The 13,842-nt window shown below is 40.2% G+C and overlaps 1 protein-coding gene across 22 annotated transcripts in view; it reads left to right on the forward strand.

The window, feature by feature from the left end:
• The window catches only part of KMT2C (lysine methyltransferase 2C), a 255,472-nt gene that overhangs the window by 94,505 nt on the left and 147,125 nt on the right, over positions 1-13,842 (forward strand). For all 22 annotated transcript variants that reach the window (XM_084859346.1, XM_084859347.1, XM_084859349.1 and 19 more), the window contains one exon: positions 246-355. In XM_084859346.1, the coding sequence (XP_084715472.1) occupies positions 246-355 (110 nt within the window). The remainder of the gene's footprint in view (positions 1-245; positions 356-13,842) is intronic.

Below are 13,842 nucleotides of genomic sequence, written 5' to 3' on the forward strand. Positions count from 1 at the left end.
TCATTACCTTGCTATAAGTGGTTGTTGACCAAATGTTGACCAAATGTTGCAAACATTTACTTAAAGTCTGTGATTTAGAGTTCTTCTCAGGTTAAAGAAAAATAACACGTTTCCTGTTCATCTACTGCTGTTAGAAGGTGTCTTACATTTTTTACTTCTCTCTCTCTCTCTGAAGCAGGAAGTTAAATTTACTTTGGCAAAAGCTGTAAAACTAATCCATTCATTTGTTGATCATCATGTGTTAGGTTACTGCTGGGCTCATCACCGCTGTGCGGAATGGTCACTGGGAGTTTGCCAGACTGAAGAGCAGCTACCAGTTAATGTGGACAAAGCTGTTGTCTCAGGGAGCACAAAAGTAAGTTCAAAGTAATTAAGATTATGTGCCTTGTAACTGCTTTACAATCTTCATTCTAGTATAAAACGCCATAAATGCAGAAAACACCACCAACATGGTGACATTTGTATTTTATGTTGCAAATATTAATCTGAGTGTTAGAACCAATAAAGGGAGGAAAAGGGAATGGTATTTTACCAGCAAAACCCTGCCAGGGAGGTGTTCTGTGAACATGTATTCAGAGCTGTGACTAGCAGTTAGCTAGCAGTTTATTCATTTCTGGTGCTGATCTAAATGACACAATTTCTGTTCCTAAGGCATCCAGTGTTAATTATATTTATCCCTTTAGTAACTTTTCCTTCTAATTACGAGACCTATAAAGAGGGAGGTGTTCCTTCAAAAGGAGCCTGGTTTCTACATTTTGAAGCACCCAAAGATTTTAATCCATTAAATTGACCTAAATATTTTGCTTTTGGTAAGTTTGAACACATCTACAACAAAGAGGTTTACAAATTCTCTCTTGCATGCACGCACACACGCACGCACACACACGCACGCACATGTGTGCGCACAAACACAATACACACACATATACACATATAAATAAAAGAATTGGGGTACAAATGGTGCCATGGTATGAGACAATGAAGATTTTATGGGGCAAACAGGATGAAATACCTTTATGGACAAATTAAAATTATTTGTACATAGTGTGACTTCATCATGGTAGGGGAGTAGTGACACTTGTTTGTGAAACCTCTTTTGAGATCCTTGAAACACTTTTCCATGAGCTACCATTTTCTTTGACTCTAGACCATTTCTTTTTGCCTAGGTTTAAACAATTATAATTGTGTTGTGCTTTGTTGGAATTTTATTGTTTTCTGGTGTGACAGTGCTGCAGATTTTATACATGCACAAATAAACTTTCGTAAAGGATATGTAGGGCAAATCTCCATATGCGCTTTGAACTTCAGTAATTTACTTGCAATTGTACTTGTATGTCTTATATGATAAACCGTGAAGGGATGACAGTGGAAATATTTATATTTTGTTTGGAACATGTTTTTCTTGCCCTTATGATCTTTGTTTGGGATCCAAAAAGCTTCTTCATTTATGCCTAAGGGTTTGTGTGTGTGTTTTCTTTAAATTTCAGACCCCTGTACCATATCACTCAGTTAAAGAAATCTTAGTCAATTAATCATATGAATTTTAATTTATTTATTTCTGCACAACTTTGTACATGAATAAAATTGTTTGGAATGAACTAATATTATTTTATCATTTTAGATGATGCATGCATGTGTGACAGGAGCATCATTTCAGGAGAGGCATTCCCTGCTGTGTAGATAAACAAGGAATGCCTCTTCTAAGAAAGCAGCTACCATCCCTAGATTTGGAAGAACTTGGGTTAAAAATAAAATCTGCTTCCTGATTAATCAGGGGCACTGTTTTAATCAAACAACATGTTTTTACGTTATTAGTCTAACCAATTAATTGAGAGAACATCACTCCTCTACATATTATGCTCCGCTTTTGAAAATCACTTTGAAAGTAGGGGCTGCTGTTTGAGAAATACAAGCCCAAAGCCCCCCTGGACATGTAGAACTCGTTCCTGGACTGTGTGTGCAGATGCAGTTTTTAAATATGGGTTTTATGTTGGTTTTCTCTTACCTTAATGTTTTTAATTTGAAAGCTACTTGTTTACTTTCTTACTGCTTAAAACATATGTTGTATTTTGGGGGTTTAACTGTGATCCTCATTTTAACAAATAAGGTGTCTATTTGGCTTCAATGTTCATGGGGATTGCATTAATAAAGCTTGCATGAGATTATTTTTTTACTGATCCGGTTTTCAAATATTCTTGATCAAGTTTCCCCCCTTTTTGGCATGTACCTTTCAACAGGACTACAGCTAGATTAAAACGAAAGAGTATGGTCCACATCTGTTTCTCCAAATTACGGTTGTTCAATTTCTCCTTCCCTGATGATTCTGATATCCAAGCTTGAATATCCAGATTTTGAAACTGTACTATTTTTTCTTTAGGCATACAACACACACTCTTTTTATATCATCTGCCAGAGGGCTGTTTGTCGACTTTCACCTCCATCTTGCCTTTGATAGTTTTCACAGATAGCGTGGTTTTTTCAATATCTGTGCTGTTGGCTATGGAGATTATTTTATTTTATTTTGCTCAAGTGAATTACTGATATATGCTATCACATAACAGATCTGTGCTAAAAAACAAAATAGCAGCATACATTTTTGGAATTTGTGCATGGAAATGTGGCACTTGGCTGGAATATACTTAGAAGCTTGTTACAAGTTGTAAGTCAAAATTTTGTAATGTATGAAGTTGACTGTGGTTCTGGAAGTCTTTTTATAAAAACTTAGTGGTGATTCTTAAGAAAAATTGTATCTCTTACTCAAGGTTTTTGGTGTGTGTGTGTGTTTGTGTGTGCACTGGGTTTTTTTTTAAGAGGCAGGAGAGAAGGGATGGTTCTTTCTCTGAGAATATCCCCAAATTCATGGATGTATATATTTTTCAAGATTTATACCCTGTCTTTCAATCAAATTAAGATTATGTAAAACAGATTCCAACAAAACAACCCAGCAGTTCTTGTTCCTCTGGCTGGTGACTGTAATTGAAGACGTACTGGTATAATGCAAATAAAAACTGTTTTAGCAGGTTAAATCTACTAGGGAAAAACTATTGGACCTTTTTACTTTAGTGCAGCGATATGCAACTTGGTGCCCTCCAGCTGATTTGGACTACAACTCCCACCAGCCCCAGCCAGCATGGCCAATGGTCAAAGATTATTTCTACTCCAAAACTTCTGGAGGGTATCCCTTAGAGGATAACTTAGGAGACAATACTGAGCTAGATGGGCCAATGATTGCCTTAAGGCAGCTTCCCATATTCCTTATGTAAAACACATGAGAGCTATATGTTGAATCCTCACCTGAGGATTAGCTGAATCAGTCCTTTGGATTTCTTCACAGATTTTGTTTGTCACCACTTTTACTAAAAATAATTTTTCTGTTGCATTTTTCATTCTCGCTTGTGCCCAGAAATCAATTCTTTGGAAACATGACTTTAAGTTGCCAGTGGTGTCATTATTCTTTGCTCTATCGATATCAGTGATTAGTCAGGGTCTGTTTAGAGGAGTTTTTTGTCGTCTTCTGTTTTCGGGGCCACTGATGCTGTGACAGGGGAAGGAACCCCATCCTCATGACTGACACTTGTGATCCCTCTCAACAGATGTGCTCCCAGACCATAGGGAATCGGGTTCCATGCTCCAGTAACATATGAATTGAGGCATACAGTTCTACTTCAAAAGGAAGCTTTGTTTGGCAGCTAACATATTATGCTTTTTTAAAAACCTAGTTGAATAGCTCCACTATAATTTCTCAGTGGCTTCGTTCAGAGTATTCCATTTTTCTAAGGAGTATACTGTGCTCCTCTTGCTAATCAAGATGATTAGACAACCCACAGTGCTCTGCTTCAGGGAAGTTTGTGATGACTAAAGATACTGTTGTTTTCAGTTTAGTGTTAAAATGTTAATGAATAGTGTGGTGTGTTTTTCCCCAGAGCAAGTATGTTAAATTACTTCTGAGGCTGGGGAGGTCCTTTATTTCTCTGCTTTTGCACCACCTGATGCCAAGAATTCAGCAGATGGCCTGTTCTTCAAAAATGCTTGGTAAAACATTATGTACATACCATAAGTGAGGCTTATTTAATAAGAAAAATAACACTTCATTTTGTTTAATCAGTTTGGTTTTTAGGGGATGTCTGTGACTCTAAATAAGGATTGCTATCCTTAAATTACTTACTCTTGGGTAGTTCTATTGAGAATACAGCTGAACACTGGCCATCTGTTTAGTACTGCATGTACAGTCCTAATCCAGCAGTGGGAACTCAGCATGGAGTACTGTTTTGCACATTAAGGGCCCAATCCAGAAGTCATCTGCATATCACTCTTGCTGAAAGGTGTATGTATTCAATTGAGTAATACGTGCTACAGGCTGACTAAAATCCAGCTGGCTGTATGTCTGCAAAAAATGATATGAGAATCAACACTGAAATTAGTTCTGATGTCTTAAGAACATAAAAGGAGTCCTGCTGGATTCTATTTATCTAAAATTATTTCTAGGCTGCCTTCAAGGGTAGAACCTAAGATTAAACCAAAGGCCTAGCTATTCCAGGGCTCTGTTCCCACAGTGGTAAACAAGATACCCCAATGGAAAGCCCTCAAGTGCAAAGTGGTGCAAGTCATCCTACAGCCTGAGGTGGGAGGATCAGCCACCATCCCTCCTTCTCTTCTCCTTCTCCTTCTCCCACAGCCTGCAGGCACTGCTGCCACCTCCTCCCTCTCAGTTAATTTCTCACTCTGAGGGGGTCCTTCCTCAGACCAAGATGTGATGGCAAGGTGCCTGCTGTACCAAAGTAAATTTCAAGGTCACCTAACCCAGAATTCCTCTCTTGGAGGAAGGACTCATCAGAGGGAGGCATTTAGACTCCCTGGAGTGCCACACCAGCTGGTTTCCTGCTGTAGGGCTTCCCAGAGAACCCACTGCCCAGTGCTTCACTCTGACGGGTCTTCAAAGCAAGTATTGGGTGGCATTTGTTGCAGGAGAGTGAACAGTGCAGCTTTTCGGAGTGCTGGCCAGACGGGACAGTGCCTCGCTCAGAGGCCTGCCATGCTCACTGCTTTCATGTTGTGGCATTTATCGTAGCAGGAGAGTAGCCAATGGGATTCTCCAGAGCAGCCAGTTTCCCTATGCCTCACTCTTGAGAGGTCCTCAGAATGAAGCAGAGGGTGGGTAGCATCTGCCGCACCAGAGAATAGCCACTGGGGGTCTTTGGAGCAGCTAGCCACTTCAGCCCAGTCCTGCTGGTGGCAGCAGTGGGGGAGGGTTTGCCCCTCCCAGTAGGATGAGGAGCGCACAATTTGCTGCCCTTCCAGATCCAATTATTTGCTTGTTTTTAATTTGTCAGTAAGGTCCAGAATTGTCACCACTATTTGTCTCAGTTCCTCAGAGTCCCTTTAGGCACAGATATCTGTTCTATATCTTCTGAAGTGAAAACAGATGGAAAGTATTCATTCAGCTCTTCTGCAGCCTCCTTACTTCTGAACAACAACAACAAAACTCCCTTGTCATCAACAGACAAACTGCCTCTCTATCTGGTTTTCTGCTTCTGATGTATTTACATATTTTTTTTATTCTTGGTCTTAATAAGTGGTATTAGCAATATGCTCCTCTTAATCCCTTTTGAATCCCTTAATGTCTGCTTGCTTTTCTTTTATTCAAGTTTGTATTCCTTCTTGCTTTCTTTTTTTTTTTTTTGGACAACACTTCTGTTTTCTGAAGAAACCTTGTTTTTTCTAATAGGTTACTTGACACTTCTTTGTGACCATGTTGGTGACTTCTTAGATGAATGTGGTGGAACCTTTCCTGACATGCAGTATATATTCTAGCCAGTGTCAGTTGGTTCATTATTATTTTAACTCATTTTTGAGTGAGTTGGTCCACCATTGCTCTTTCAGATATGCTTGAGCAGTGTAGTACCATTGTAGATTAATTCTCCTGACTGGCATGTCATTGTAAGCTACAGAATTTATAGCTATTCCAAGTTGAACCCTTAGCCATGTACTTGCATCCCTGTTTTACAGGTGCTGGTAGCATGGGATTGTTTCATTCCAAGACATGTTGGCTCTATCCACCAAGAAGAAAAATAGCTTTGTTTTGACTAACCCTTCTTTTGTCTTTACTGAAGTGCTGCTTCTGATTTCCTAGTACAGTGCCAAAAGAATGTCCCGTAGGAAATATTCTGTGTGAATGCACTCTTGGCAGTGAAGCTGAGGCAGTTCTGTAAGAGTTTTCACTTGTTCTGTTGTTGTTGTTGTTGTTTTAACATCAGTGCTACGGAAAAGGGCCCTGTCTTGAACTCTACATTTTATGTGTCAGGGTTTTAGAATGAAGGAAGAGAGGTTGTTGCTACAAAGAAATTTCAAAGAGGGTTTGATGCTGAATAAAATCAGAAGTACAGCAGATGCTTGAAAGCTTAAATGCCTTGGAAAAAGACAAAATGGACAAAGGCATCCAGAGAGAAGCTGACAGAGAAGGCATATAAATACAGATATAAAAGCCTGAAAGACCCATCAGAGCCTATATTCCTGAAGGGAGTTCCACTGTAGGCTTCTTTTATACACAAGCACTCAGTAAAGCTTTTTTTTGAGAGAGAGAGCCCTGAATTAACATATTATCATTGGTTTTAAGAGTGTTTCTATCCCTTTTTGCATGCTTGAGTAGGAAACATTTAAAAATGTAGTGGCAAAAATAAGACACTACTTTTTCATTAAAGTTTTTAGAGGCTGTTGCTCTGGAGTTGGGGATTGAGTTGTTCCATACAAAGCACCTAGTTTCACAGCTTTTTTGTTCTTGCCTATTTTTCAGCACAGGTGTTGCAAGTACCCCGCCAATTTAAATTTAAAGCCCAGACTATGCTGCAGTGTGATAGTAGCTGTTTGGATATGGCTTGGTGGTGACGTTTGGTCAGGACTTGGTCTGGAATGCTGGGTCACTCAAACTTTCACTGCTTGGGTATCTCTGGTGGATTTTGTACTTATTATTTATTGTTATCTTTTTCAAAGTGTTTTTTTTTTCGTATTTTTGTAATTGCCATAGCATATAATTGCCATATTTTATAATTGCTGACATTACCACAACAAAGATGGGGTTTGATAGTAGGGACACATGTTGAGGAAAGGGGTAGGGAGTAAGCTCAAGTTCTCAACAGTGGAATAGTGCCATCAGTTAAGTATGAATTGTTGCTATCACTGAAAGGTATACAACTCTGTCAAGGCCAATCAGATGTCCACGTATGAGTCCACACGTTGTTAGTGGTGCTACAATGTCGGTTCATCCTATGCTAGAGGAGCAGATCCTGAATCCATTGACAAGTTAGTGATGTGGATTATTTGGCAAATGGAAAGGCTCACAGTAGTAATCTCTAATGACTGTATTCCTGTATTTACTGATTTTAAACCATAAATTAAATTTTCGTCTCTTTAATATTAAGGAGATGTAATCGTCTAGGTTCTATAAAAATATTTAATATTGTATTATGTCCAAAAGAAATGTTATTTTCATTACAGGAGACTGGAATGCTAAGGTAGGTAGTCAAATGACACCTGGAATTACAGGCAAGCATGGTCTGGGAGAACAAAATGAAGCGGGACATAGGCTGATAGAATTTTGCCAAGACAACTCACTGTGCATAACAAACACTCTCTTCCAAGAACCTAAGAGACGACTTTATACATGGACTTCACCAGATGGTCAACACCAAAATCAGATTGACTACGTCTTTTGTAGCCAAAGGTGGCGGACATCTATACAGCTGGTAAAAACAAGACCTGGAGCTGACTGTAGTTCAGATCACGAACTTCTTATTGCACAATTTAGAATCAGACTAAAGAGAATAGGGAAGACCCACAGAGCAGTTAAATATGAGCTTCCTAATATTCCTAATGAATATGTAGTGGAGGTGAAGAATAGATTTAAAGGACTAGATTTAGTAGATAGGGTCCCAGAAGAACTATGGACAGAAGTTCGCAACATTGTTCAGGAGGCAGCAACAAAAAATGTCCCAAAGAAAAAGAAAACCAAGAAGGCAAGTTGGCTGTCTGCTGAGATGCTGGAAGTAGCCCAAGAAAGAAGGAAAGCCAAAGGCAACAGTGAAAGGGGGGGATATGCCCAATTAAATGCAAAATTCCAGAGGTTAGCCAGAAGAGATAAGGAATTATTTTTAAACAAGCAATGCGCAGAAGTGGAAGAAGATAATAGAATAGGAAGGACAAGAGACCTCTTCCAGAAAATTAGAAACATCAGAGGTAAATTCCAGGCAAAAATGGGCATGATCAAAAACAAAGATGGCAAGAACCTAACAGAAGTAGAAGAGATCAAGAAAGGTGGCAAGAATATACGGAAGATCTGTATAGGAAGGGTAATATCGGGGATAGATTTGATGGTGTAGTCAGTGAGTTAGAGCCAGACATCCTGAAGAGTGAGGTTGAATGGGCCTTAAAAAGCATTGCTAATAACAAGGCAGCAGGAGATGATGGTATCCCAGCTGAACTGTTTAAACTCTTGCAAGATGATGCTGTCAAGGTGATGCATGCCATATGCCAGCAAATTTGGAAAACACAAGAAAGGCCACCAGATTGGAAAAAATCAACTTATATCCCCATACCAAAAAAGGGAAGCACCAAAGAATGTTCAAACTATTGAACAGTGGCACTTATTTCACATGCCAGTAAGGTAATGCTCAAGATCTTGCAAGGTAGACTCCAGCAATTCATGGAACGAGAATTGCCAGATGTACAAGCTGGGTTTAGAAAAGGCAGAGGAACTAGAGACCAAATTGCCAATATCCGCTGGATAATGGAGAAAGCCAGGGAGTTTCAGGAAAACATCTCTGTTTTATTGACTCTTCTAAAGCCTTTGACTGTGTGGATCATAACAAATTGTGGCAAGTTCTTGGTGGTATGGGGATGCCAAGTCATCTTGTCTGCCTCCTGAGGAATCTGTATAACGACCAAGCAGCAACAGTAAGAACAGACCACGGAACAACGGTCTGGTTTAAGATTGGGAAAAGAGTATGGCAGGGTTGTATGCTCTCACCCTACCTATTCAGCCTGTACGCAGAACACATCATGCGACGTGCTGGGCTTGATGAAGCCAAGGCTGGAGTTAAAATCGCTGGAAGAAACATTAACAATCTCAGATATGCAGATGATACCACTTTGATGGCTGAAAGCGAGGAGGAGCTGAGGAACCTCATGACGAAGGTGAAAGAAGAAAGTGCAAAATCTGGGTTGCAGTTCAACCTCAAAAAAACCAAGATTATGGCAACCAGCTTGATTGATAACTGGCTAATAGAGGGAGAGAACGTGGAGGCAGTGACAGACTTTGTCTTTCCAGGTACAAAGATTACCGCAGACGCTGACTGCAGCCAGGAAATCAGAAGATGTTTACTTCTTGGGAGGACAGCAATGACAAATCTTGATAAAATAGTGAAGAGCAGAGACATCACACTAACAACAAAGGTCCGCATAGTTAAAGCAATGGTCTTCCCCGTAATAACCTATGGCTGCAAGAGCTGGACCATAAGGAAGGTTGAGTGAAGGAAGATAGATGCTTTTGAACTGTGGTGTTGGAGGAAAATTCTGAGACTGCCTTGGACTGCAAGAAGATCAAACCAGTCCATACTCCAGGAAAGAAAGCCAGACTGCTCACTTGAGGGAAGGATATTAAAGGCAAAACTGAGGTACTTTGGCCACATCATGAGAAGACAGGATACCCTGGAGAAGATGCTGATGCTAGGGAAAGTGGAAGGCCAAAGGAAGAGGGGCCGACCAAGGGCAAGATGGATGGATGATATTCTGGAGGTGATGGATTCAACCTTGGGGGAGCTGGGGGTGGCAACGGCCAACAGGAAGCTCTAGCGTGTGCTGGTCCATGAAGTCACGAAGAGTCGGAAGCGACTGAACGAATAAACAACAACAACATTATGTTTAAGGTCTCCTGTGTCCACTGATATTTTTCAGGGGTATTTTTTGTGTGTCTTAAAGGAAATCTTTTAGTATGTTGGGAATGGGAATCAGTAGCTGACGAAACCGATAAGCAATAAAACTAGATGTGCATAAAGTTGTGTTGTATGCACAAATAAACACTGGGAAACTAATTTTCTCTAATTACTTACAAATAGTTCTTAATATAACTGTAACAATAGAGGATAACAATTTGGAAATAGGTAATGTGTCACTTATTTTTTCAACTGTAAATATTTTAAGATGAGGAATGAAAAGAATTCCACCATCTTATAGACTTTTGTAGCAAGCAGCAAAGGTGTTATAGAAGGTGGTATAGCAAAGTGATTGATTAGTATTATGAGAGATGAGCTGGAAATCCCCACCTTAGCTCAATTGTGAACTCATTGAGTGGCCTTATGCAAGTATTTATGAAAGTAATAAGGGCTTCTGGCAGGACTTCCTTGGGAGGGCATTCCAAAGACGGAGCCACCACTGAAAGCTCTCTAGTCACCTCCCACTGCATTGCAGATGGTGGGGTCACCCAGAGAAAGGCCTTAGTTGACTAACTCGGGGGATGGGTGAATTGATATAGGAGAAGGTGGTCCAATAAATATTTGGGTCATAAGTTCTGTAGGTCTTTAAAATCTAAGACTAAACATTTAAATTTACCTTGGTCACTTACTGGGACCCAGTGGAGTTGTTTCAATAAGGTAAAATATGATCTCTTCAGCCAAAGATATACATGTGAATATATCCACATAAGTCTCAGTGAACCTGTACCAATATGTGTGCATGTGGGTTGGCTTATTCACTTGCAGTGATATCCAATGCAAACTTACATATGGAAGTCAGACTTTTGGATGTCTTCTTTTTGGTTAGCAGTAGCAGCATCCAGTACAGGTTTGTTTTCACTGAACAGCTCAATTATACACTCACAACCTTTATCATGTGGGCAAGAGGATCAGAACAATTGTATTATTGTTGGTACTATTTTTAAAATGCATTTATTGAGGTGATTATAGTAAGAGATGTATTTTGATGTTTTAAACAAAATAATTACTTTGAGTGGATTGTGCATTTATTATATCAAGATTGTACCCTGGGCATCTTGAAAATGTTTGCTCCCTGTCCGGTATGGACTATTATGATGGACAAGCCCCCTAGAAAAGGTCAGACCTGGCAGCAGTGTTCACTCATCTGAAAAACAAAAAGGTCAGAGTACTTGGGAGGCAGGTAAGGTACAGCTAGACGCCAGGCACTGCATACCAGTGTAAGGGGCACATATTCACATTATCTTAATTTTATTTGGAGCTGTTACATGCATTAACGTTGGCAGTTCATTTATTTTGTCTACTACAAAAATGTCAACCTTATTAAACTCTTTGTGGTAATTCTATCCACTTCATTTCACTTTTTTAATTGGACAAAATCAAGGTTGTAGTATTACTACCTCCTTTCATCATGGGTCCTAGCATTAAACTGCTGACCACAGCAGAAGTGTCTGGAATCTGGCATTATATGTCTAAAATAATTAAGCAACATAGCATTTAGCAAATAGAAAGCAAATTGTTTTGTTTTGCTTACATCAGTGCTAGACTTGGAAACAACTGAAGTTACTTTATCTTGGTTATTTATGAAAAGAATTGCTTCATTGGATCATCATCTTTCCAGTGCCTCAAACTCTACTCTGATTAAGACATGCAAAAAATCTGAAATTGATCTAGCCTCGGCAGATCTTCAGGAGAAGAGGGTTGTTTAAGAGTGAAGCAGTTGCTAATTCATCTCTTCATGTTAGTTGTAAAGATTCTCTCCATTGATAGTTGTTGTTGTTCAGTCGTTAAGTCGTTTCTGACCCTTCGTGACCCCATGGACCATAGCACTTCCTGTCCTCTGCTCTCTCCTGGAGTGTGCTCAAGTTCATATTCATTGCATCGGTGATGCCATCTAGCCATCTCATCCTCTGCCGTCCCCTTCTCCTTTCGCCTTCAGTCTTTCCCAGCATCAGGGTCTTTTCCAGGGAGTTTTCTCTTCGCATTAGGTGGCCAAAATATTTGAGCTTCAGCTTCAGTATCTGTCCTTCCAGTGAGCACTCAGGGTTGAGTTCCTTTAGGATGGACTGATTGGACCTCCTTGCAGTCCAGGGGACTTGTAAGAGTCTTCTCCGGCACCACAGTTCGAAAGCATCGATACTTTGGCGCTCAGCCTTCCTTATAGTCCAGCTCTCACAGCCATACGTTGCTACTGGGAAAACCATAGCTTTGATTATACAAACCTTTGTTGGCAAGGTGATGTCTCTGCTTCTTACTATGCTGTCTAGGTTTGCCATAGCTTTCCTCCCAAGGAGCAAGCATCTTTTAATTTCATGGCTACAGTCACTGTCTGCGTGATCTTGGAGCCCAAGAAAATAAAATCTGTCACTTCTTCCATTTCTTCCCCTTCTATATGCCAGGAAGTGATGGGGCCAGATGCCATGATCTTAATTTTTTTAATGTTGAGTTTCAAACCAGCTTTTGCACTGTCCACTTTCACCCTCAACAAGAGGCTCTTTAGATCCTCTTCGCTTTCTGCCATTAGGGTGGTATCGTCTGCGTATCTGAGATAATTCTCCCGGCAATCTTAATTCTGACCTGTGATTCATCCAACCCGGCGTTTCTCATGATGTACTCTGCATATAAGTTAAATAAGCAGGGCAACAATATACAGCCTTGTCGTACTCCTTTCCCAATTTTGAACCAATCGGTTGTTCCATGTCCAGTTCGTACTGTTGCTTCTTGTCCCTCGTACAGGTTTCTCAGGAGACAGGTAAGGTGGTCTGGTACTCCCATCTCTTTAAGAATTTGCCAGAGTTTGTTGTGATCCACAGAATCAAAGGCTTTAGCATAGTTAATGAAGCAGAAATAGACGTTTTTCTGGAATTCTCTTCCTTTCTCCATGATCCAGTGAATGTTGGCGATTTGATCTCTGGTTCCTCTGCGTCTTCGAAACCCAGCATGTACTTCCGGTAGTTCTCAGTTCACATGCTGCTGAAGCTTAGCTTGTAGGATTTTGAGCATAACCTTGCTGGCATGTGAAATGAGTGCAATTGTACGGTAGTTTGAACACTCTTTGACATTGCCCTTCTTTGGAATTGGAATGTGAACTGACCTTTTCCAGTCTTGTGGCCACTGTTGAGTGTTCCAAATGTGTTGGCATATTGAGTGCAGCACTTTAACAGCGTCATCTTTTAGGATTTTAAATAGCTCAGCTGGAATACTGTCATCTCCGTTAGCCTTGTTGTTAGTAATGCTTCCTAAGGCCCACTTGACTTCACTCTCTAGGATGTCCGGCTCAAGTTCAGTGACCGCACTATCATGGCTATCAGGGACATTCAGATCTTTCCTGTATAGTTCTTCTGTGTATTCTTGCCACCTCTTCTTAATCTCATCTGCTTCTGTTAGGTCCCTGCCTTCTTTGTCCTTTATCATGCCTGTCTTTGCACAAAATGTTCCCTTGAGATCTCCGATTTTCTTGACGGGATCTCTAGTCTTTCCCATTCTATTGCTTTCCTCGATTTCTTTGCATTGTTAATTTAAGAAGGCCTTCTTGTCTCTCCTTGCTATTCTCTGGAACTCTGCATTCAGTTGGATATATCTTCCCCTTTCTCCCTTGCTTTTCGCTTCCCTTCTTTCCTCAGCCACTTGTAAAGCCTCATCAGACAGCCACTTGGCTTTCTTGCATTTCTTTTTCTTTGGGATGGATTGAGTTGCTGCCTCCTGAACAATGTTACGGACCTCCGTCCATAGTTCCTCAGGCACTCTGTCTATCAGGTCTAATACCTTAAATCTATTCGTCACCTCCACTGTATATTCATAAGGGAATATGTCTCTCTTAATAAAAATGCATAAACCATTGATAACACAATAAAACAAAAGA

The sequence above is a fragment of the Heloderma suspectum genome, chromosome 5, assembly GCF_057233095.1.
Source record: "Heloderma suspectum isolate Gila_16-S chromosome 5, 16-S_ref, whole genome shotgun sequence".
In the NCBI taxonomy this organism is placed as follows: domain Eukaryota; kingdom Metazoa; phylum Chordata; class Lepidosauria; order Squamata; family Helodermatidae; genus Heloderma; species Heloderma suspectum.